At 41.7% G+C, this 26,517-nt stretch overlaps 1 protein-coding gene across 2 annotated transcripts in view; it reads left to right on the plus strand.

Annotated features, from left to right (window-relative positions):
- LRGUK (leucine rich repeats and guanylate kinase domain containing) overlaps positions 1-26,517 on the plus strand; it is a 107,233-nt gene that overhangs the window by 10,736 nt on the left and 69,980 nt on the right. Inside the window, exons 4-7 of one of the 2 annotated variants that reach the window (XM_047848869.1) lie at positions 2,897-2,997; positions 6,593-6,674; positions 17,133-17,257; positions 21,470-21,613. In XM_047848869.1, the coding sequence (XP_047704825.1) occupies positions 2,897-2,997; positions 6,593-6,674; positions 17,133-17,257; positions 21,470-21,613 (452 nt within the window). The remainder of the gene's footprint in view (positions 1-2,896; positions 2,998-6,592; positions 6,675-17,132; positions 17,258-21,469; positions 21,614-26,517) is intronic. The other variant, XM_047848870.1, reaches the window with a different exon arrangement.

Consider the following 26,517-nt stretch of genomic DNA (forward strand, 5'->3'; position numbering starts at 1 on the left):
GTCTCTATACATGTGGTTGACTCAACTCCCACCATTTGTAGCTCCCTGTCATGTATTTGTTGTGACCTCTTGCTCACATTTAATGAAATTAGTCACATCTTCTTCGGAACTTGATTCTTATTTCTAATTCTCGGGTCTTATTTGAAGCCGAAGTGGCCAGTGTCTGTTGCTTACACTTCGGTGGAAGTCAGCAGTTGTTACTTCGAACCTGTTTTCTTCACTGATCGTCTTTCCACTCGCTTCTTTGGCCTTTATTGTGACAGTTAAATGTTGCTGATGCGGTTTTCCCTGGCTCGTGTCTGATTTCTTCCCCTCCTATGACAGCAATAATTAAAATTCAGCCTTGCTTTTCAGTGGCTAAGAAGTATTCCAGCATTGTTTATTCCTCAAATGCTACTGTTTTGAAAGACTTATTACTTTTTTTCTAGTTGTTTTAAATCTTTTTTTTTTTTAATGGAAAATTACAAAAGTGCAATCGGAGACTATTGTAATGAACATTCAAGATTCCACACTTATTGGCTCATGGCCCGTCTGGTTTTACCTATACCTCTCTCTCCACCTTCCCCGGGGATATTTTAGTGTTGTTTTTTTTTTTTTTAATGTTTTATTTATTTTTTAAACGTTTGTTTATTTATTTATTTATTTTGAGAGAGAGAGAGAGCGCGCGCGAGCGGGAGCCTGCACGTACGTGCACCAACAGGGGAGGGGCAGAGAGAGAGGAGAGAGAGAATCTCAAGCAGGCTCCCCACTGTCAGTGAAGTGCCTGGCCAGGGCTCCTTCCCTGAAGCAAAGAGCAGGACCTGAGCAGAGATCAGGAGGGGGCGGCTGAGCCACCCTAGGGGTCCCTCCCCAGGGTTATCTTAAAGCAAATCTAAGTATCCAATCTTGGGCAACAGTTCTCGGCATTCGTTCTGGCAGGAGCTGCCCCGCCCCCCACCACTCCAAGGTTGGTTTCCTTTCCTGGATAAGGAATTGCCCCGTGTAGCCATGGGGGCTTCATACCCTGGCATCCACAGTTGCGAATGGCGCTTTCCTCCCATCAGTCTTCTTTAATCTTTTACGGCCCATTTTTGTAGCTCATCAAGTGTTTGGGAACCAACTGTAAGGCGCAGCTTTCTGAAACGTTATGATGTAGACCAGATTTCAACTTGCATCAGAGTCACCTGGGGGGCCTGTTAAAACGCCAATGGCTGTGCCCCACCCTCAGTTTCTGATTCTGTGGCTCTGGGGTGGGACTTGAGGATTTGCATTTCTAAATTAGTTCCCTGGGGAAGCGGATGTTTCCCCGTCCGCGACCACACTTTGAGAACCACCGTCGTAGACGCAAGGAACTCCTGCCATCTGGTGGACACGGGGGTCATTGCACCGAGTGGGGATCATTGGGCCTGCGTGGGTCAGAAGCCCAGCAACCGAGACCATGCATTTTTTTTCCCTGTCAGAGTGATTTGAAGGCTTTGGTGGTGCATAAGGCGTGAGACGTACTCGCCGTTTCCTTATCTCCATCTGCGTGGTAGCTGCTGCTTCTGCTTAAGACAGCTCCTCCGTGCGGCACCTACCTGCCCACAGAAAGATCAGCTCCAGGGAGGTTCCGGGGCTGCTGGACCGTAATAGTGTCGAGGCCACTACTGACTGCTAGACATGGAGCTGAGCTCAGAAGGACAAATGGGCAAGACTTGCGAAGTAATGGCCGTTTCTCCGGTGTCCTTTTCCAGGCGGCCTTCCTTCACGGCATCAATTGCCACCAAAGTGTTAAAGTCTCAGTGTATTTGTCTGTCCGAGAACAATTCCATAAAGACAGGCTAACAAAGGGTGTGACTTAGAACAGAGGAATGAAGTAGAATTTGGTGGGGATCTTGAGAAAGGGGCGGGCTGGGTGGCTGTCACTCATGGTGCCTGCTTCACCTGCTCCTGGGCAGGGCCCTGGCTGCTGGCTTTGCCCACTTCTCTGGGTGTGTCTGCCACCTGGTGACAGGGCGAAGCAGTGGGCTCAGCTTCAGGTGTGGGGGCTCCATCCTCCCACCAGGGGCCTTCCTCTGAGGGATCCTAATAGCTGCTCCTGTGACATAGAATGAAAAGAGAGAAAGAGCAGGGGATGCTGTCATTATGACTGTTTTCAGGTGGAAACAGGTGTTCCTGCTAAATCCTCCTCCTAGGAGTCTTCTGTGTCTTTTTCTAACTCCTGCTGCCCAGAAGCGAGCCTCTGCCCTAAAGGGGCAGAGAAAGGCCGCAGAGCACGTCACCGTTTTTGTGTTTTATATGTACCAGCCTCGGAGCCCAACCCTTTACTTGGTATTCGAGGTTTAGAGTCTTTGCTTGGGATCAAATGGAAAACTCTGACCTGCTTCCAAACCAAGCCAGAGTCCAAGTAAAATAATAGCAATAATTGAAATCACTTCAAATAATTAATGAGGTTTAGGATTCAGTCCAACTACAACAAAATTGAATTTATATCAAAGAAAGTTCTCTAACTGGGGCATTTTCGGTCTTTCTGAAAAGACTTAATTCAGTTACTTAGGGGCTAATATCAAGAGGATTATCTAAGGCTTTCGTTTCTTGTCCTTGGCTCCAAGGCTGGTACTTTTTGAAGCATTTGGCTGTTAGTGCACGGGAGAGCGGGCTGGGACATGGGAGGTGCACTGGTCACTTGAAAAGAGGGATGGGAGTGGTGGGGAGGCCCTGGGGAGGAAGGTTCAAATTAGGAGCTCATGGAGAGCTTTCTACCCTTGGTGTGTTTCACACATTCCTATTTTTCTCCATCTCACTTGTTTGGAATAATTTAGTGCCTGCAACTGGTGTAGTTAAAAAATGTTCTGATGTAACACATGCTGTTTTTAACGGCTTAGTCTAATTTTTATTCTATTGGCTTATCTTGTTCTGTATTTGTTTTTCCCCTCAGATTTGTCCTGTGTGAGTTGTATGCCTTACCTTCTAGAACTTAATGCTTCTCACAACAAACTGACTACGTTCTTCAATTTCAAGCCGCCCAAAAATCTCAAGGTAGAGTTTTATCAATACATTAATTACATACGTTAACCGGTCTGCAAAGGACATTCACAAGCAAAACAGCACTAAAATAGGGAATTTTGAGAGCATAAGATATGGGAGTAAATCGGGAATTTTGAGAGCATAAGATATGGGAGTAAATCGTATAAAGGCCTGAAATGAAATAAAAGGGGATGTGTGTATCACTTGTTTATGGAAAAGGAAGGTGGTCTGTCTGCAGATAATCTCTTTAGGAAGCTTTGCTAAAGCATAGTGTTCAGGCTGAAGCAACGGACTTCCTTCGGTCTCTCCCCCACATTCAAATACTGGCAATTATTTGTGTATTTTTAACACAGTATAAAATTTTATACCTGGAAAATCTGTAAAAATTTCCTTGGGAGCTCAAATTTTGCCTCCTTATTGATCCAACCTTCCCCCCCCCCCCCCCCCCGTTTTCTTTTTCTCTTCTTCTTCTTCTTTTTTTTTTGAGCAATGATTTCAGATCTGCATCCATCTCTGAGGTTGCTCCTGCATCTGACACTGAACTTAACCCTGTGAGCAGCCTGTTCCGTGCCGTGTCTCGTGCATTCATGTGCACACAGACCACCTGGGGCTCTTGTGAAACTAGGGATTCTGAGCCAGGACATCCCAAGTCAGACCTGAGACTGGGGTGTTTAACAACCGCCTCAGGCGATGCCCCTGCTGGGGGTCCATGGGCCACACTTCAGCAGAGAGGTTATAGACTGGTGGTTCCCAGACTTTTCTGCACATTGCAGTCCCGTGGGGACTTCTCAAAACTAATGGCTGGATCTCAGTGCCAGAGAGTCTGATTCAAGAGGTCCAAGGTAAGGCCCAGGCCTGGAATTTTTTTTTTTTTTGTTTTTTTTAATTATTAACTGTCACCAATTTTATTTTATTGTTTTTTTTTAAGTTTATTTGGGGGCCTGCATGGCTCAGTCAGTGAAGCGTCCAACTTTGGCTCAGGTCATGATCTCACGGTTCATGGGTTTGAGCCGACCGCTCGGAGCCTGGAGCCTGCTTCGGATTCTGTGTCTCCCTCTCTCTCTGCCCCTCCCCCACTTATGCTCTGTCTCTCTCTCTCTCAAAATAAGTAAACTTTATTATTATTATTTTTTTTTAATGTTTATTTTTGAGAGAGAGAAGGAGAAAATGAGCAGGGGAGGGGCAGAGAGAGAACCCCAAGCAGGCTCCACCCTCAGCTCTGAGCTCAACATGAGGTTCCAGTCAGGGCTCTATCTCAAGGCCTGAGCCAAAATTGAGAGTGGGATGCTTGACTGACAGAGCCACCCAGGTGCCCCCCGGACGTGGAATTTTTAAAACAACCCCAGGAGGCTCTAATGTGCCGGCAAATTTGGGAACCATTGCCACAAGCTTGGGATTAATAATCTAGTAGACTAAAATATTTCATTAAGTAGTTTAAGGAATGGGCATCAATTATTGCCTTTTATTATCTATTTTATTTTACTTACAAACCGAATTGCCTTAGATCCCAAGTATTCTGCTGGAGCTTGCACAAATATGAAAATTTGTGTGAAATCAAGAACCTCACATCACCTGTATTGCCAGTGAGACACTTTTCTTAATTTTTCTTCTGTTCACTCCATTTTTGTCAGTAGTGGGTTTTTTTTTTCCTCCTTCGAAATTAGAGTGATTGCCAAGGTGACATTCCTTTGTCCAAATAAGCCACACGAGGTACCTGTTTGTACTCGGTGTGGGGCCACATGGTCTCCAGGTTATCACGAATTGTATTTGCAGGGCTGTTTTCTTTTCCCTCCTTTGCTGCCCCCTTCTGCTTTGTCCTAAGCCCCAGGCCACTTAGTCATGGCAACAGCGTGACCCCATCCCTGAGAAAAACTTCCTTGGAAGTTCTTCCATTCACATCCTTACCACCTCCTCCCCCAAGGAGGCTTCACGAATGAACAAAAGCATCTCAGATACCCCATCTTTAAGGTCCTGAGCTCCCCAAGAGCAACGAGCTAATCTGTTGGTAACTTTACGGAAGTGCCTGCAAATTGCCAGACTGCCCTGGCGGGGTGCTTCAGCCCCACACGAACTCTGCGTGAGCCTGGGGACAATGACCACGGCCTTCCTGTGTTTTCAGTACATTATCTTATGTAATCCTCCCTGTGCTTTCCCGGTAAGTCAGGCCTGTGTTCAACAGGCCACCGCCTTGAAAAGCTCTGCTTCCTTTCCACTTAATATCTGTGAGCCTTGTGCCACCAGCCAAGAAGGCATACCTCTGAAGAACGGAGGCTTGTTCTCAAACGCTCTTGGTATTTCCCAGAATGCTTTTGCTTTTAGCAGGTACACAAGGTTCATTTGACGGATGGGACTTTAGGCAAGACTTCAGGTCCATTGGAACTCCCAGGGGGAGTCCGCGATCTCAGGGCCCTTTAAGGTCTCTCAGCCAGGCTGGCATCATAGCCGCATAGAGGGCACAATATTGGCGTATCACCCCCACAGGGGTAGAGTTAGAGATGAGCAGGCGCAGCTGTGGCACGAGAAGAACGGTGTTAATAAAAAGCGTTAATTACAAGAAAGCCTAGATCATTATGTTTATGTCAAGTCTATCACAACTAGACAGAAGACAAAAGTGAATATGGAACTTCATTCTATCATGCCACACTGACTTCTTACTTTGGTCATGGTCTGCCTTTTACCTAGTTGGAACGTATGGTTGCATAAAACGTGGTGTTCCCATTGCTTGTTTGTTTTTTCATACTAACAGCATTTTGTTTGCACGTTACTATTTCTTCACGTGGTCCGCACGTTTGTGTTTTACTGACTATGTGGTCCTGTTGCCATAGTGCCTGTAATTGACTTGATCCGTTTTCTTCTGCCACTTGTGTTTCCAACATGTTTGTTAGTATTCAGTATGGAAAAGTTTTAATATTTCAAGTATTTCGTATTTAATACATTGATAAAATAATCTTAGTACTTGTTTGGGGGTGGGATCAGTGTTTTGAAAAGTTTTATTTCTTAATCATTTTTGTTCATCTTTTGCTAGTGGGTGAGAAGTTAAAGTCCTTGCACGTTTTTTTCAGTCTCCTGGTTTTTGAATAGGAACGACTGATGTTGCCGAAAATGCTTTCCTAAAATAGTCAATTTTGAGAAAGGGTGTTAAGTGGATGAGATGTAGCCCTGAGGGATGAATGGGAAAGATTTTTCTGGCACTTGCGCGGAGTAGAAAAGGCACAGGGAAGATAAGAATGTGAGCTCAGTGAGCTCAGCTTCCTGGGCAGTAGACAAAATGAAAGACGAGGTGGTAAGAGTGAAATCGAGGGGCGTCTTCAAGGGAGATTAAGAAAGTTTGAAGTAACTGCTGGAAAGGGAGAGAGGAACGTCAGGAATCGAAAACGTCTGGGTTGTCGCGGTGTCTGCACCGGCCACAGGGAAGGGGCTCCTCCCCAGTACCCCTCAGAGTGAGCAGACGAGGATCTGGTAAGGAAATAGCTGTGTTAGCCGTGGCGTATTTTCAGTTCTAAACTCTAACCCCGCACCCAGAAGGGTGTTTTTCTTGTGCGATGAATTGTTGTGGTTAAGTGAATGAAAAAAAACCTTTGACATCCTGTTCTCTTTTTCTCATCAGAAGGTGGATTTTTCCTGCAACCAAATTTCTGAAATGTGTGATTTGTCGGCTTACCAGGCTCTCACTAAACTCATTTTGGACAGTATCCTTTGAATGTACAAAGGGGAAATTCGGGCGTCATAGGCCCATTAATAAGCGTATACTTGGATGACGTGAAGTGGTGGCAGAATTTGCTAGAGATGGCTGACGCACCTGAGTGGTTAAGAATTGATATTCGCAAAAGGAAGAAAGATAGTGTATTTACCAAGGAGTAAGATCATAAGCCAGGCTTGTCAGGAGCATCTTACACCCAAAAAGCTAAGTAAGACAGTCATTCTTCTCATAAACATAGGTTGATTTTTATTTGTAGAACCAGATAAGTTCTGGGGTTTTTTTGCTTTTTTAATGTTTGTCTATTCTTGAGAGAGAGAGAGAGAGAGAGAGCGTGAGCGTGCGTGCACTCGCGTGCACGCGAGCAGGGGAGGGGCAGAGAGCAAGGGGGACACAGAATCTGAAGCAGGCTCCAGGCTCTGAGCGGTCAGCACAGAGCCCAATGTGGGGCTCGAACCCATGAACCATGAGGTCATGAGCTGAGCCAAAGTCGGATGCTCAACTGACGGAGCCACCCAGGCGCTCCAAGAAGTTCTGTTTTAACTAACTCTTCAAATTTACTTAAACTTGGGCCCTCATTTATTTAAATTCAATATCTGAAAATCCAGCCATGACCAAAAGGAATATAAGTGATTTTTTATTTTACGAAAGCATTTATAGTAAGCTCCCTTTGAATAGCAAGCTTCTCTAGTGCATTTAAAATATACTTTCATTTTTTTTTTTTAAAAAGCAAAACCAACAACTTTTGATGAGCAAACAGCCTCAGGAACGTCTCTTTTGCTTGAGTCAGGCTCCCGTGCAAACAGAGCAAATACCTTAAAGCAGGCCCACTCCAGCCTCAAGAGCCTAAGGGGTTAATTGGGGATCTGTGAGTTTAATGAGCTTCAGCCTCTTTACACCAGAGACTGATGTTTTCTGAGAAGGGAGCAGCGCCTTCTCTTTCTCAGTATCTTTCTAGCCACCTGAGGATTTTTCAGGGTCGAGCGGGGAATGGATTGATTGCCCTTGGGTGCCTCATTCCAGGGACAGGGCAGCAGTTAGAACACTAGACTTGTAATGAGACCGAGACGTGGGGAGAACAGAAGATGTGTTTTCTTGAAGACGTATTTTGTTGGAAACAAAAACAAAACCCTTTTTCACGTATGATGGGACACTTAAAATGTAGCGCCACGCTCTTTAGAACTGGGGTGTGAGAATGAACTGTTAGTGGGCATTTAGATGGTGCTCTTGACGAGGGCAAGTTCTCTTGAATGTAGCCTAATGAGAAAATGATCAAAATGAAATGTTTTGATGGCAAACTACAAGTAGTACACACGAGCAGCACCTGGCCGTAGAACTTCCATTTGACGTATGACAGTCGTACATACTGAATTTGCAGGGAGGTAGAGGCAGACGGTCCAGAAGCCGCCTGGCTCAGAAATCCACTCAGGCCACCTCGAAGAACACTGCTCCAGGAAGACTGGTGGCCTCAAAATCAGCATTGCCTGGAACTTCTTAGAAATGCAGGCTCTGGGACTCTGCCCCAGACCCCGGAAATGAGACTCTGCATTTTTAACAAGACCCCCAGGTGATGTGAGTGCACATTAACGTTGGGAAGGACTGGTCTAGAAGCCGGCTTCCCCCCAAACTCATCCCAGCCAGAAGGGAGTGAGCTTCCAGAGTTCTGTCTAATCTTCAGGGTACCCTGAATGAGCTCTGTCAGTTGACAGTCTGGGCTCTGTGGGCTCAAAATAGAGGGTGCAGTTTGAAACATTTCTATCATGAAAGTCTTAAGTTCTATATACATTTATCTTTCCTTGTAAAAAACTAAACTATTAAACTATTATGACGAACCTAAAACTGATGAAGAAAGGAATTAGAAGAAAGGAATTAGAGTTTGTTTTTTGTTTTTTGTTCTTTAAACTTGACTTTAGATGTAGCAATTCAGGCTTATCTCCAAAGTATAAAAAGCTGTAATTATTACATTAGAACCAATTGAAATTCAGAACATGGACACATAATTAAAATGTCACATGGTGTCATTTCTCACCTGTGGGTTTTTTAAGTTTATATATTTATTTTGAGAGCGAGCAGCAGAGAGGGAGGGAGAGAATCCCAAGCTGGCTCTGTGCTGTCAGCACGGAGCCCGATGCGGGGCTCAATCCCACAAACTGAACCATGAGATCGTGACCTGAGCTGAAATCAAGAGTCGGACATTTGACTGACTGAGCCACCCAGGCACCCCTCACCTGTGTTTTTTAAAATGCAAATGCAAGTAATCAAAACAAGGTACTCTTTGTAAACTATTAATGAAATAAACTTTTTAGCTTACCATTTTGAAAAGACAAGCTGGTTTTTTAAACAGTACCAAATATGCCTCTTTTGTTCTGTTCAAATGTGTCATACTGTGTATGTGATTAGAGTTTTGAAAAGAATGAAAAGCCTTACAATAAAAAAGAATTGTTAAACAACTTTTTTAATGCCAGTACATTTGAATATTAGATGTAGTGGAAAAATTTCTAGAAAAATCACCAAAATGCTGATTTGGAAATAGTCCTGTAATTATAAATGCAGTTCATTATAAATTAACTAAATTAAAACCCTCATATTAAAAAAATCCACCAGACCCAAATTTTTAAGAACCGATCTTCCAATAATGAACACATTCTTTCAAGGTTAAGGATAGAAGGCATTTTCACAATTGATTCTAATGAGATTACTTTGATATCCAAAAGCAGACAAAGAAGAATAAGGGAAAGGAAAATGGCAGGCTCTTTTCACTCATGATCTAGATATAAAAATCCTGAACAAATGCTGGCAACTGAATCTGACAGTATTTGAGAAAAGTTAATATACCATGACCAAGTTTGGTTTACCTCATGAATATAAGGATAATTTAATATTAGAGAGGCCATAAATGTCAGTAACTACATTAACAGATTAAGAGAAATAAACCATATGATCAGTAGATATAGAAACTCCAATAGATACAGAAAATTTAATAAAATCTAATTTGCAATAAAAAAGCTCTTAGTAAGCTAATAATGGGGAGTTTCCTCAACTTGGTAATGTCTACAAAAATATTTGAAACAAACTTTGTCCTGACTGGGGACATGTTCTAAGCATTCTCTAAAATTGGGAGCAAGGCAAAGATCACCACCGTCGCCACTTCTATCCATCATTGTTTTGGAGGTTTTAGTTAGCACTCTAAAGCAAGAGGAAAAAACCTGAAAGTGTAAAGATTGGAAGGAGAAGATTAAAGTCATTTTTTTTTGCAAATGATATGATTGTCCATAGAGAATATCAAAACTAACTGGTAATAAACTACTAGAAATAATAGTTTCGAGAGTTCAGCAAAGCAGTTGGATGTGACTTCAATAGACAGAAGTGAATTGCATTTCTCTACATCGCAAGCAATTAGAAAACACAGCTTAAAAGAGAGACGCCATTTACAAGAGCAATAAAAATGAATCTTATTAACAATGACTGAGACCTGTGGGGGGGAAATATAATAAAACTTTATTGAAGAGCATTGAAGACCTAACTAAAGAGAAATATATTCCATGTTTCCAGATCGGAAGACTGGAGAAGATGTATAAAAAGAACTTTACAGAAAATGAATCAGATAAGGCTAATAAACATATGACTAGTTGTCAGCCTCATTTGTGTTCAGAGAAATGCATCCCAAGACCACCTGAGATACCATATTCATTCAATTGATAAAATTTAAGAAATCTAAAAATATCAAGTGTTGGAGAACATGTAGGTCAAAAGGATCTTTTTTTTTTTTTTTTCTTCCTTTGGGTATGAAATTAGTTCTGCTTTGGAAAGCAATTTTATGCTCTTTTTATAAAGTTGAACATCCAAATTCCCCATGGCCTGGCGCTTTCAATCCTACATGTGGGCAGTTGAGCACGGGAGTATCTGGAGGCTTGAATAAGAAGGCTCAGAGCAACACTGCTTGCAATAGCAAAAAATTGAAACAGCCCAGATGCTCATTGATAAGAGAAAGTACAAATTATGTTATGCTCATCCTAGCATATCATATAGTACTGAAAATGAAATAGATCTCCATGCAGCAATAGGGATGCATCTTAATAAAATTAAGTACAATTTTTGTGTAAAACCAAAGGGGAAAAGGAAGAGGAAATAGTTTGCACAGTGGTAGTCTCCAAGAGGGGGGCAGCGGGTACAACAGGAGAGGCATGCAGAGGGAGATTATGGCTCATGTTCTACTTCTTGGGCTGGAGGTGGGGGTGGGGGTGATTTCAAGAGTGTTCATTAGATTTTTGGGGCGCCTGGATGGCAGTGAGTCAAGCATCTCTTGATTTCAGCTCAGGTCACAATCTCACAGTTTGTGAGATCAAGCCCTGCATCGGGGCTCCTCGCTGAGCTTGGAGCCTGCTGGAGATTCTCTCTTCCTCTTCCTCTCCCTCTGCCCCTCCCCTGATCACTCACTCTCAAAAAAAAAAGTGTTCATTAGATTTTTAAAAATAAATATAAACAGGCCATGTGGGGGCAAATGCTGTACCTGTGTCCATCAAACATGTTTTAAATCTGAAGATTATTAATTTCTTTGAAAATAGCTATTTGCCAAGCTTCAAACCCGAGCTGTATCGGCATCCCTTGGAGGGCTTGTTAAAGCACCTCTTGCTGGCCTGCACCCTCAGAACTTCTGGCTGAGGGGGTCTGGGGTGGTGGCTGAGAATTTGCATTTCTTTTTTTTTTTATTATTTTTTTAACTTTTTAAATTTATTTTTGAGACAAAGAGAGACACAGCATGAACAGGGGAGGGGCAGAGAGAGAGGGAGACACAGAATCGGAAGCAGGCTCCAGGCTCTGAGCCATCAGCCCAGAGCCCGACGCGGGGCTCGAACTCACGGACCGCGAGATTGTGACCTGAGCTGAAGTCGGCCGCTTAACCGACTGAGCCACCCAGGTGCCCCGAGAATTTGCATTTCTAACCACTTCTCAGGTGATGCTGCTATTGCTGGACTGAGGAATGCCCTCGAAGACCCCCAGCTTTGAGCTAGCCAGTGCTCCCTGCTGTATCCCGCAGGGCAGGCTCTCCTAACCTGCTGCCATTCCGTGTGCCCTTTTTAGAAGTTTGGCTCTTCTCTTTTTTGTGCTTTTTATATTTGTTCGAGCCTTCCTTAGTGAGAATGTGTCTTTTCTATTTGAGGGGAACAAGCATGCTTTTGTTTAAAACGTAAATAAAATTGTAATTACCAACATTAAAAAGCACTTATTTAAAATAAGAACAAATCAGGGGTGCCTGGGTGGCTCAGTCGGTTGAGTGGCTGACTTCAGCTCAGGTTATGATCTCGCGGTTTGTGGGTTCGAGCCCCGCGTCGGGCTCTGTGCTGACAGTTGAGAGCCTGGAGCCTGCTTCAGATTCTGTGCCTCCCTCTCTCTCTGCTCCTCCCTGTTCTCTCTCTCTCTCAAAAATAAACATTAAAAAAATAATAATAACAAATCAGTTAATAAAGCTGGTAATGCCAACATACTAATGCCTCAAAATGGATTATTAACTGTAAGACCTCAACTTTTTAGTTTATCTTATGCTATTTTGTCATTCCCTATGTGGTAAACTGATGGTTGATTGCCAATTGTCTCAATCAGAAGAGGTAAACGTTGGCAGGTATAAGTCAATGTATTCAGTCTTGAGAAAGAATGCTCTGTGTTCTTTACCTATAAATACTGATTGTTCATTGGAATTTGTCTTATGATTGTAGAACCATGGAATTTTTAAAAAGTGATCACAGAATTTTAAGATCCAGACTGACTTTAGAGATTCTTACTAACTGTTCTTTTATGGAAGTTTTTGTTTTAAGCAAAAGTGCCTTGTTCCCCTTCCTGAGACCCAGGGAGGCTCAGTGACTTGTCCCAGATCATTTGGTCAGTGGTCGAACTGACACTAGTCTTCTGAATTCTGTTGTTTCTCCCAGGCTACAATTCATTGAGTAATTACTACTTTTATCCTCCAGCCATTTAATGTGTATGTGTGTTTCACAGAGAGATTCACTCCTATAGTGAAGAACATTTTTCACGTGGTAAGGTGATATAGATCTTTCAGGATTGGTTTTGATCGAAGCCATCATTGCGGTTCTCTCTACTAAGCGAATTGTGATGGATTTCCTACTTATTTCTCAGTAACTGTTTTCTGTACACCAGAACCATATTTTATGATTGTAGACAAATGCATGAGAGCGAATACTGAACTGGTGAATAATTCATGTCAAGCCCTGCAAACTGCTGACATCATCACCAAAATGTAAAAATAGATTGTGGGGCCTTTCCCTCACTGTAAAGTTACGCTTACGTGCCTTTGGGTTTCTTCACTCAGTTTCTGAGGACCTAAAATTCCACTGTAAAAGATTTATTCACAGAAATGTAAAACTTTAGAGCTGGAATGCAGTATAATGATTTTGAGTTCTTTGAGTCCCTTTCTCTTGATAGTGGCCCTTGGAAATTAAAACATCCCTCAAAGGGTAAAGCCAGTAAGCTAATTCATTGTAATGGCTTAGTGACTTACCAGATTATATTTCTTATTGGAAAGTCCCAAGACCTACATGAAAGAATACAAAAGAATAATGTTCAGAGGAAGGAAAAGTAACATTTCGCGAAGGTCCTTAAAATAAGAAAATGAGAGATTAGAGAGATAAAGATATTCCTGAAAACAAGCTGCGAACTCAGAGCTGTGTAGGGACCAGTCCTATAGATTGACCATTATCCCTGCTGGTGGTCACAGATGATGTGACCGTGGTATTATGGAGGTGGGGTGGGGAGAGCTGTTGGGCCACTGTAAAAACTACTCTTCACTCAAGAACCTGATTAATTTATAGTGATTGAAATTCCTTGAAATTTAAAGAGTTGGGAAATAGACAGTTTTTCTGAAATGAACTTATTTTTCAACAGAGACATGCAGTCAGTTCCTCAAGCCTTGGTCCCAGGGCTGTGAGTGACGGCAACGGTAGCTGCAGAAGCCAGGGCCACATTTGCAGTGAGGCATCTATATTCCTCCTCCTTTGGGCCCTTGCAGTACTAACTTCATAAAATTGATTTGTTGTGTTAGTCAAAGCTAGAGAGTAAGCCGGATGATACCAAGAGAACTGGGGATAGTCTCCAGTGTCTTGAAAAATTACTGTATATACAATAAACGAGCTTTCCTTTTCGATCCCCCATCTCTTGATGGCTTCAGGATTCCCATTTCCTCCTTTCTGATCCTTGCCTCCTTCCCACGGGAATGCTTCCTGACCCAGCTACCCACAAGCATTTGTTTTACTCTTCCCCATCATTTAGAGTATCTTCATTTTGGTTGGAGCAGAGCTACCAGGACACCAGTGCCCCTGACATAGGACTTAAAGACTATATTGCTTCCTCTGCTAAACTGAGACAGATGGTCATTTGAAGTTTTCCTTGCCTAATTTTTCTTGCCAAAGATCATTACTCCGAGGATATTTTATTTCATTTATAGCTGTGTGTCAGTATAATCTCTTGTTTCCCCATTTCACATCCTTTGTTACCATCTGTATCTGTGAAAATCTGGTCTTTGTTCTAGCTCTAGAATGATTAAACAGCCCAAAGAACATGGAAGCAGAAAGGGCATGGTGTTTGGGAGCATAAATGTTTATTTGTGGAGCTATTCTGGCAGGAAGCTTTATGAAAGATTTGAAAATGCATATTTGATGACCAGCAAAACTACACTTCAGCCCAAGGATTGAATCTGGAACCAATGAAGAAAAATTAGGAATTTCTGGTTCATTTGGCAATATTTTCTCCCCATTGCTTCTAGTTTCCGATTTGCCTCTTTCTCTAGCCTAGGTCTTTTCAGAAAAGATCCTGGCCTTGAATCTTCCATTTTGTGCCATTGGCCAACGAGTAGAGGATGTGATTCCTTGGTCTCATGTGCTTATAATTTGGTAATGATAACAATGCCTTATAATTATGAGATACTTTATGGTTTGTGAACTTCATATATACTTTCTGATTTTTTCCCGTAATCAAACTTTTGGTTTTCCTAGCAACCTGGTGTTATTCCCACATTACCGATGAAAACTCTGAGCATAGAGAAGTCACATAACGAGTAACTAGTAGAGTTAAGATAACTACAAAGAATTATGAGGCAAAATAATGTTTTTTGGATACTTAAGGATCCCTTCCTTCCCCTTTAAAAAATTCTTTGATTCTTCAGTTAATGGAAGGAGATACTTGGGGGGGGGGGGGGGGTTGGAAGTTGACCAGAAGAGGCTTCGAGGAAGAAATGGTCTGTCTAGAGTGGCTGTCAAGAATTGAAATTACTGTGACAACTTTACAATTGCAGCAATACTCCCAGGTTTCTTCCAAAGTGGCTCTAGCATAATAAAGCCTCAGGAGTAGGAAAGAATCTGTTCTTGAGAACCTTTCAAATCCTGGCTAAACTGATAGGTGAAAACGGCATCTTGAATTGCATTCTCCTGATTAAGGGTGAAGCAGAGTGTCTTTTCCCGTATTTATCAGCCACTTGGATATGCTCTGTTGGGAATTTTCTCAACGTATTCTTTCTCATTTTCTATTGGGTGGTTCTGTCTTTTTCTCTCTTTCTATTAAGTTACTGTCATTCTTTATGTATTCTGAATAGTAATCCTTCATCTACTATACATGTTGCAAATATATTCTCCTAGCCTATCATTTGTACCTATGTAAGAAATAAGAAGATAAGGTGATCTTTCAAAAAGAAATACTTAAGGGGCACCTGGGTGGCTCAGTCAGTGTCTGACTTCAGATCAGGTCATGATCTCACAGTTTGTGGGTTCAAGCCCCACATCGGGCTCTGTGCTGACAGCTCAGAGCCTGGAGCCTGCTTCAGATTCTGTGACTCTCTCTCTCTCTCTCTCTCTCTCTCTCTCTCTCTCTCTCTGCCCCTCCCCCACTCATGCTCTGTCTCTCAAAAATGAATAAACATTAAAAAAAATCTTTAAAAAACTAAAGAGGTAAATGTTAAAGGAAGAAAAGAAGTGGAATTTGAAATTAAGTCCTGAAGAATGGGCAGGATTTAGAAAGGGTAGGAAAGCAATGTGAAAAGATGATACACTACTATGTCAGAAAGTCCTTGGTATACATTCCAGAACTACTGACAAGACCGACCTGGCAGAAATGGGGAATCCTCACTGGATTATAATGGAGATGAAACTGGAGGAATAGGCTTTGCTTAAAGTCAGGGGTGTTAGATGCCAGAGGGAGGAATTTGGAATTTGTCCTGTGAGAATTTGATTGCAACAAGATTTCCAATCGATATTTTGAAAAAATTAACCTGACTACAGCGTGTAAAGCGATTTGAGGCCGGAAGAAATGGATGTTAGAAGTACCCATCGGTGCTAAAGCTGAATTAAGTTGGCAGAGGAGTGAATGAAAAGGAAGGAGATAATTAAAGAGGTGTTTAAAAGCAAAACATGCCAAGTCTTGCTGATTGATTGGATGCCCTGAAGATTATAGGTGGCTGAGAGAGTGGTGATGTCTTTGGCTACTTGGGAAGGGACAGAGGAGCTTTGATGGGGAGATGATACCAAATCCTGGAACTTTGCCAAATAGAGACCAGAGAGAGGTGAATAGAATTGGTGACGTTGGGACTGCAATTTTAGGTGACTGTAAAGATAGAATACAAGAAAAGAAATTAAATTTTAAAATGACTGGGGGGTGGGGCGGGGCAGCGCCTGGACGGCTCAGTCGGTTGAGTATCCAACTCTTGATCTTGGCTCAGGTCATGATCTCGTGGTTTGTGAGATCGAGCCCCATGTCTGGCTCTGTGCTGACAATGGGGAGCCTGCTTGAGATTCTCTCTCTCCTTCTGTTTGCTCACTCTCTCTCTCTCTCTCAAAATAAATAAACTTTAAAAGGACTAGAAACTTAACATGAGGGAATAAAGACTAAGTTTAGGCCTCATTTATTTTAAAGGGAGAGGAGAAGCCAGTATGGATAGAAAAAGCTGTTCCTGTCGGCATCAGGATACTGGTTCCTTTATCACCCCTTTGCCACAGGTGACCTCTCTCTGGCTGGTACCCTGGTTATGAGGATGATAACTTGGTGCGTGTTGCCCACAGGGTGCCCTGTATTCAGAAGTCCTGCCTGTGGGAAAGCACATGAGTTTCTCATGGAGACCACTTAGGAACCAAGGGCAAACACTGCCAACAAGGCAGCTTCGAAGCACCCTGAAATGTTTTTGCTCACTGATTAAATGAGTCACGTGTGAATGCAGATGTAACTGAGCACACTCAAAAGCATATGTCTTAAAAAAAAAATTAAGCAGTACCAGTATTAACTTCTATCATGAAAAAAATATATTTCAAGATATGGTGTTCATCCTGTATAGAGCATACGTTACTGCTTTATTCATGCTGTTGTCTGATTTTTCTAATGATGGACTGACACTGATTATTCTTGTCTTCAAAATGTTTCTAATAACATTTTCCTTAAACGGAGTCACGGTGCATAGGCAACGAGATAGAGGAAATCAGCGGGCTGGAGATGTGCAGTGGCCTGATGCACCTGAGTCTGGCCAAGAACAAGATCACGTCAATTAATGGCTTAGGCATGTTGCCCATCAAAATTCTTTGTCTGGTGAGTCTAAGCAAAAGTCGTTCTTAATGGAAGGTTCTAGTTAATGTTTCAGTTAAGTATATGAATGATACCTCGGGTTTTTCGAATGTATAAAGAGCTAATCACTTCAGGAAATGTTACTGTCTTCAGTGTTCCTTTCCATGCTGTGTGTGTGTGTGTGTGTGTGTGTGTGTTATGTGTGGTTGTGTATGTGTGTAGGGTCAATATTTCATGCTATGGTAAAATGATTTTCTAATTTGGCATCCAAAGTCAGTTTCTTAAAGGATTCACGTTTTACACTGACAAAGAAAGGAATACTTGGAACAACTTTTAAAAACACATTTTATAATGTCTCCATGAAGAAATAACATTTAAACACATTTAAGCATAATATTTATTGCTATTAATACTTGAGTGCTCTCAAATGAACCACAAGATGTTCTCTGGGCACTGAATTTTGGCAACCCTTTTGTACTAATATATGCTAGTTGGCCATTCTAGGAGACCAGAACTGGTGCTGAGAATAAAGGAACAGTTCCAGTCAGAACTTGGAAATTGTTAAGTGTTTTCCCATAGAGAGCATTCTTCTTAAGCTCTATGATGTGCTCTGTGACTATGAATGAAAATGCAGATAGTGTATTTAAAAATCAGAATTATAAGAGTTCCAAAGATACATATAGTGTTTTTGAAATCACACTATAGCTCACTAATTTGGGAGCTGATAATACAGTTTGTGGATTATTTAGGATTCTTCTTCCTTTCTTCCTCTCTCCTACTTCTTACCCTTGGATGGCTTTGCTATTTTTTATTATATCTTGCCCTTGGTGGGCAAGGGAGGATTTTAAGCCACGAGGCTGGTAGCTTATTAATTTCTTACATGAACTATCCCACAGGAGAGTGTTGAACTGCTGTTTGAAATGACATCTTGGGTTATCTGCGACATTTAAAATATACTATACCTGTCTTATTTAACCAGAGATAGCGGATGTTGGCTAGTGTTAATTTTCTTTCCCCGAGCTTGGAGCATGAAGTGCTTTTTCAAGAGCCTTCACTCCTTACAGCGAGGTAGGTGAAGGCCAAGGACTGGTTCTAGTACCAATGGACCAGAGGCATGGAGAGTTTTAATAATTTCCCTAAGATTTTATGTTTTATGTCCCCCTGAGGCATGTTAGCAAAGCATGAAAGAAAATGAATTTGAGGAGCTCCTGGGTGGCTTAGTCTGTTAAGCGTCTGACTTGGCTCAGGTCATGATCTCGCGGTTCGTGAGTTCAAGCCCCGCGTCGGACTCTGTGCTGACAACTCAGAGCCTGGAGCCTGTTTCGGATTCTGTGTCTCCCTCTCTCTGCCCCTCCCCTGCTCATGCTCTGTCTATCTCTGTCTCAAAAATAAATAAAAACATTAAAAAAAAGATTAAAAGAAAAAAGAACCTTAGCCTTTCTGTACATCTCTCTGTGTATCCGCATTCCCGTTAACTTTGAGTGGAGCTTGCCATGTGGAAAGAGATATGGGGGCGTGCTTAAGGGGAGGAGAGCTGAACCCATGATTAAGCAAAACAACACATAGCAATTTTATCGTAAGAGTTTGTTTCAACAAGTAAAGTAATCCACCTTGACAATTCCATCTCAAGCACTTTTTAGAAAAAAACATAAAAGACTTACTTTTTCTACAAATAAATTAAGGGGATTGTTCCCAATCCCTGCCGCCCCCATCACCCAAGATGAATCAGAAAGTACAAATTATGCCCTCATTCATTTTCCTTAAAATTTTTGAGAATAGCAAGGGTTCTTTTTACAAATGTTAACAAAATATGTAAAATAAAACGATACACATTTGTTTCAACAGTTTGTTAATGCTTTTTTAATTTGTGGAATGAGAAAACCGTTGCTTTACTTCGGCAAAAATTCATTTTACGTTTGTTTGTTTTTTTTTAGAGAGAGAGAAAAAAGAACAACTTGCTATACAAACCAGTTGTTAATTCTCTACCATCAGCTTTTATACTAAATGTAAGGGGAAAATGTGGTTCACTTATGGGCTGTGCAATCAACCATTTCTTTTAGCAAGTAAGGGCGATGCATTCCACACTTTAGAATTCACTTTGTCTTAGTAAGAGCCGCTTATTTCTTCCTTTCCAAACCGGGGAGATGAGGAATATTTCTCATTTCGTCTTTTAAAGGAAATAGCTTCTCTCTAAAGGCCCCCTTTCCGCTGCTAATCACGATTAAAAAAAAAAAAAGGCGAAAGGAACTGCGTGTGCTAAAACTGGATGTCCACTTTGAGGGGCGACGTATCTGTTTTCAGCATGGGAGAAAGGGTTTGACTAGACAACTTTAAACTCAGAAATTCTGTGATCCTGAATATTTCTCAGTTCTGCTTTCCTTTGTGGCCGTAGGCTAGCTAATTAAACGTTTCTCTGCCTTACCCTGTGCCCATGCATTTACCACTTTGAAAGCCATCAGAGGTGCTGTGAAGAATTATCACAGTCTGTCTTCCACAGCTACAGAACTTCAAAGTTCTTCGGGAAGAAGTGTATTGTATATAAATTTTATATGTGGGCATATTTTAAATAGGATATTGAGGTCCTATTTCAATACATTAAATTAGTATGGATATTATGCTAACTTCAGTGCAATTTTTTCTTTTCCTTTTCTGTTACACTTCCTGGAACTTTTTTTGAACTCTGAACAGTAGGAAATTTTGCTTAACTTAGGCAAATGGGGGTATGAGTATTTTCCCCTTCTTATTATGGAATTTCTCAAACATATATGAAAAAGGGGAATAGTTTAATGAGCCCCCCGTGTATTATCACCCAGCTTTGTAGATTATCAACATTCTCTGAACATATTATAAAAAGCTACAGAATTAAACTAATGAATGCAAATCTTGCTCATTATTGAAGTAAAATGTTATGAAAGATAGGATTAAAATGAGCTCTTGCTATTAAATGTACCAGGAAACATATTGTAGATGGAAGAGAATGCTATAATTTAATTTTTCAGTTATGTACTTGTTAAAAGTATTAAGAGTTTAAAGATGGGCATTATATGGTATTAATTGAAACCTCAAAATTGTCTTTATGATTCTCAAACTAAAAGTGTAATTTTACTGTGGCATGTTCTTTAAGGCTAGGGAACCCAAGGAATCGTATGTTGGAAAATGCTCACGAAAATGCAAACTACTGTTGCCACTGTAATGTGTTGTTACGGGGGCATGCGGGTTGGGAAAGAGGATCTTTGAATCTTGCTTTGTTTTACGCTCACTGTCTGGGAAGATGCCTGTGTGTGAATCATTGAAGAACTAGGTTTAGTTATCTATTACTGGATAACAAGCCACCCCCAGTGTAGTGGCCTGTAGAAATTTTATTAGCTAACAGTTCTACAAGCTGAGCTGGGTTCAGCAGGGTGCTTTTGCTGCTGCTGCTGCTGCTTGCCCCATTCAGCTGGCAGGTTGGCTGGGGGCTGGGCTCAGCTGGGATGCTGGGATGGCTGGAATTTTCCTCTCTGTTTAGTCTTAGGGCCCCTCTCCGTGTGACGGCTTCTTCTCCATGTGACCTCTCCACACATTCTTTCCCAAACAGAGCGGGGTCCCTACATGTCAGTTTCCAAGACACACGAGGAGATGTGGCCAGGCCTTCTTAATTCTTAAACTGGGCACTGGCACCCTTCTGCTGTATTCTTTTGGTTAAGGCAAGTCAGAGCTCCAGCCTAGACTCAAGGGGAGGGACACAGCACAAGAGTATGAATAACTCAAGGCATGAATCGGACTACCACAGCCCTCGTAGTATGAAGTGATTATATTTAGAATGTTTCTGAAAACCAAGTATATGGGGGAATCGGGCTATCCAGGTGGTTTCACGTGATGGCAATGAGAGATTTGCACTGTATTTTGTTTCTGAAGATAAACATGGAGTTACGCTGTCATTAGGCTTTAGGCGAACAATGTTAAAAGCTTACACCACCTAGGTTTTTGCCTTTCCTACTGCTTTGAACATTCATCTTTCATTAACTTTAGTGAAAATATTGCACTCTGAATCTTCCAGCTGAAAAACTGGGATTTCTTTCTGGGGTGTTTGCCTCTGTGTTCAGGGAAGTGTTTGGTAGAAACGGTGGAGGGCAAGGGAACAAGCACGGCTTGCTGACTTTAAGACATTTAGGCGGTATCCAGAATGAAAACTTGGCCTTGCACTTTTTCCTACTTGAAGCTTTTAAGGCACTGAATGTATTTTACCAATTTTAGAGCAATAACCAGATTGAGAAGATGACCGGTTTGGAGGAACTAAAAGCCTTGCAGGTCGTGGATCTGTCCCACAATCAGATCAGTAGCCTCCAGGGCTTAGAAAACCATGACTTCCTGGAAGTGATCAACCTCGAGGATAATAAGGTAATGTCACACTTGAACTGTCACGGTTTCAGTGTCTATGTGTCAGAGGACACATTAGGACCCGTTATTGGTTTCTCAAGGGGCTGTTACTTTAAATGCCGGCTTAGAAATGAAAAGATGCTCAACGTCACTGCTCATCAGGGAAATACACATCAAAACCACACTGAGATATTACCTCACGCCAGTCAGAGTGGCCAAAATGAACAAATCAGGAGACTATAGATGCTGGCGAGGATGTGGAGAAACGGGAACCCTCTTGCACTGTTGGTGGGAATGCAAATTGGTACAGCCACTCTGGAAAACAGTGTGGAGGTTCCTCAAAAAATTAAAAATAGACCTACCCTATGACCCAGCAGTAGCACTGCTAGGAATTTACCCAAGGGATACAGGGGTGCTGATGCATAGGGGCACTTGTACCCCAGTGTTTATAGCAGCACTTTAAACAATAGTCAGATTATGGAAAGAGCCTGAATGTCCATCAACTGATGAATGGATAAAGAAGATGTGGTTTATATATACAATGGAATACTACTTGGCATGAGAAAGAATGAAATATGGCCTTTTGTAGCAACGTGGATGGAACTGGAGAGTGTTACGCTAAGTGAAATAAGTCAGGCAGAGAAAGACAGATACCATGTGTTTTCACTCTTAAGTGGATCCTGAGAAACTTAAGACCACGGGGGAGGGGAAGGGGAAAAAAAAAAAAAAAAGAGAGGGAGGGAGCCAAGCCATAAGAGACTCTTAAAAACTGAGAATAAACTGAGGGTTGATGGGGGTGGGAGGGAGGGGAGGGTGGGTGATGGGAATTGAGGAGGGCACCTGTTGGGAGGAGCACTGGGTGTTGTATGGAAACCAATTTGACAATAAATTTCATATTAAAAAAAAAAAAGTTATTCTATAAAGTCTCCTGGAGCAGTAGTTGCAGGACTGTTTTGTTTGTTTGTAATAAATACAATTCTTAATTTTTGAAAATCCGATGATTCCTAATTACATTGTTTTAAGGGTTTAAGCTGCAACCAAGTGGACGTGACTTTCTGAAGCAGAGATGTTTGTGTAAAATTTTGTGTGGAAGGACGCCAGTGGGAATGTCTGAAATGTCAGAGCAGAGAAATTGGGGACGAGAGAGGAGCCTCAGGGGGCGCCTGGGTGGCTCAGTCGGTCGAGTGTCCCATTTCAGGCCAGGTCATGATCTCGCAGTTTGTGGGTTCCAGCCCCGCGTCAGGCTCTCTGCTGTTAGCGTGGAACCTGCTTTGGATCCTCCGTCTCCCTGCCCCTCCCCTGCTAGTGCTCTCTCTCTTTCAAAAATAAACAACAACATCAACAAAAATTAAGGAGAAGAGCCTCAGGCTGGTGTTGCCCGGGCCTGTCACTTAAATAGAAGAGGCACAGGAAGTGAATTCCTATCTTCTATTGGTAACAATAGTGTATGTTCCTAATCTGTAGGAGTTGAGGATTGGACTTACTCAAATTTCCATATCTGGCTGAACACCCACTTTATTTCACAGGTTATGTAAATTGGCTTTCCCTCTTAATTAATTACACTTTATTTTCAGTAAAGCATTTGTGCTTGTAATCCCGGTATATCTGACCACTTATGCAGTAAGGTCTATGAAACAATTTTATTCTTAACTGAGTACTTCATCATATTTTTTGGAAAGACTTCCTAAGGAAGTTGAATGTTTATTTCTTCTTGAAAATGCGAACTTTGGCTGACCCTGGAAAGGACATTGTTCTTTCCTGGGGTGAGATGTGATGCTGTGGAGACGTTGCTGTCTTCAGGTGTGATAGTGCTTACCAGTTGTGTCTGATGAATTTGCATCACTTGTTAGTTTAAACAGCAAGAAAAGGCCATCTTTAGATCTGGGCAAAGGCGGATTTTTAATCACTGACAAAACTGTTCCTCCTTATTTTTACCTGATTTGTATATTAAACTGTTTGGTCAACTTCTAAAGTTAATTCCACTTTTGTTCATGATGCCGTATATCTTATGAAATCAGCACAATCTCTGTCTCGTACGATTCTAGTATCTTTTCATCAACTTGCCGTGAAAATGGCTCTCCCATATGTATGTCCAAGGAGTGTTACAAAGCTGGAATGCATTCATCGAATTCCAACTGAATGCATCTCAGACTTCGGGAAAAAGGAGTAATGGTTAATGGTAATAACAGTAATCCTGCAGTCCTAAAATAATCTAGAGATACTTGTCGAGTACTTGTGCACAAGGCACTGTTCTAAGCACTTTTCGTGTATAATCTCATGTAATCCTTATTATAACCCTATCGTTGTCACTATGTTACAGATGAACAAACTGGGGCACAAAGAAGTTAAATAACATGCCCAACGTTCTATATCTAGCAAATAGCAGAGCCAGGATGCAAATATAGAATAGTTTGAGTCCAGACTCAGTGTTCTCAACCCTGACAGATAATACAGTAAATGAAATGCTAACGTCCCTTCCTTCAGAAAAGCACGTAGTGTAGTGCTCTGGAAGGGGGCTTTCTGATAGAAATATAATTCAAGCCATAAATGTGAGTCACACAAGCAATTTTAAATTTTCTAGTAGCCACACTAAAAAAGTAAGAAGAAACAGGTGAAAGTAATTTTAATAATTTGTTATTTAGCCCAGTTTTTCCAAAATATTATCGTGTCAGCATGTAATCTACAAAAGAAAAAAATCATCGATGAGACGTTTTATAACCCCTTGCTTCATACTAAGTTTTTGACATCGGGTGTGTATACTATACTCACAGCCCAGTTCAGTTCGTCCCAGCCATCTTCCAAGTGTTAAATAGCCGGGTGTGGCTACTAACTTCCATATTGGAAAGTGCTGGTCTAGAACGACCTCATGAATAAATATATTGTTCTCTTCTATTTCAAGAGACATTTCAAGTTACATTTGAAAAAGTTGAAGGAAAAAAGGGGGCATCATTTAGCAAGTAAAGGAGTTTATAATTTTCAAATGTTAGAGAGCCTCCCATTAAAGAAAAAATGGCCATGTGTCCCAAAGCGGGAAACCCTTTGGCAACGAAGGAGTCCGTAACAATAACACAATTCCCTGGCTCCCCACAGGCAGGTTGGGGAGCAACCAACAGTGCTCTGAAATGTTCTGTGAGGCTTCCAAAGATTTCCTCAGAGATTTCTCCAGGACTACTGAGAATACCATGTCAGGGATGGAAAATTTATCATTTGACAGAAACATAACATAGCTGTTGCTTCTCATATGATTCATTTGATGTTGTACCTTAACACTTTCATCAGTATTATTTACTTGGTTTTAGCTGCTAACACATTGCTAAACCCTCACAAGATCATTTCAACATCTCTTTTAATTTTCTTTGCCAGTGTTTATAATCAGCTGGTTACTTGGGGGACCCTTATCACTCTCTCTAGTCCTTGTTAGATTTGATGTCATTTCTACCATTTAAAACTTATCCCCAAAATGTCAACTCTATTATAACCTCAGTCCTTTCTTCTAGAAGCAAGACATTGGTCTTGGAGTTACGTAGGGAATGCTGTTTTACTTCTCTGAGTCTTTGTGTCATTATTTCACAAGTCTATCTATCTACCTATGAAAAACCTGAACAGGTGGCTTTAGGTCTGGATGCTTGGATTTGGAAAGCATAGCCTAGAAGGCTATGGCCAAATGGGAATTAATTAAACTGCTTTCCCTTGGAATTCAAAGTTGACAGGCTGTTAAGGGTGGGGAGTAACCAACACGGCCGAGGAGAAGAGGGGCATCTGGAATCTGGGGATCAACCGTGCTGATAGGACATTCTTAGCAGCAGATGGGTAATGTTCCTTTAACAATAGAATCTTTCTGGCAATGTTTCACTTTAAGTCGTTTGGAGTGATGTACCCTACACCTTCTGTAATGGTCTATGACACACACAACCTTGGGTCTTGGCATTTGAGAAGACATGAGGGTGGTTCTGCTCTGGGGTGAGGTCATTGAGAGAGGGAGGGCACATCAGGACCACCAGTGTCGGTTGCACGTTGCTAATTCAGCATGTGTGGGAACAGGCTGCTGCATACTTGCTGTCCTGTGCCCTTAACAACCTCTTCCTAGGACCAGGGGGGAAGCTGGATCCCTGTCCTTTGACTCTCAAAAGACCAGGTGATCCCTGGTCTGACAGTTCAGTTATAATATAATTTTATGTAGTCCGTGATCATGGTGTTCATGTTGTTGGCAACCTTTCAAGATCTTTGCATGTCAATCACCGTAGATGTCACCATCATCTCAAGTGGGTGCACAGCGTTCCCATTATGGGACTGTACTGTGACTCATTTAATTGCATAATGATAGTGTTTTTAGGAATTTAGAAAATTTTGAACTTTTACTAAAAAAACGTTAGACTGAACGTTCTTGTATCTAATTTTTGCCTGTCTGATGATCTTCACTGTAAACCTCTTGAGGTGGGATAGCTGGTTCATGGCTTATGCACGTGAAACATATCAGCTTGCCTTTTTAAGAAGAACATGTCAATTTCCACTCCCATCAGCAGTGCGTGTTAAGTGCACGTGTTAGTGAGACACGTTCACTGCAGGAAAACATCTCCACCTAACATTTGTGTCGGGTCCAAGCATAAGAGCCGTGTGCTACGGGAAAATCAATCCAACTGTTCCACAGTTCTGACCGAGCAGGGTGAACCAGTTGTATTTTTCCACCTTCCTGAATATCACAATATTTAGAAAATGATCCTTTTGTCTTGTAGATGATCCAGATGCCAATCTAATGGATCTAGTCATTGTATTGACAGAGTTGTGTCCAATAGCATAACACTGCTGTCAGCAGATTAGTGTGTGTGGCTTCTGTATGGTAACTCGGATTTTACCTTTCATATTATGTCTTTCAAAACGGCATCCTTTGAACATGGTGCCTATGTTTTTTCCCCCGACTTAGCTTT

This window comes from Prionailurus viverrinus, chromosome A2 (genome assembly GCF_022837055.1).
Source record: "Prionailurus viverrinus isolate Anna chromosome A2, UM_Priviv_1.0, whole genome shotgun sequence".
In the NCBI taxonomy this organism is placed as follows: domain Eukaryota; kingdom Metazoa; phylum Chordata; class Mammalia; order Carnivora; family Felidae; genus Prionailurus; species Prionailurus viverrinus.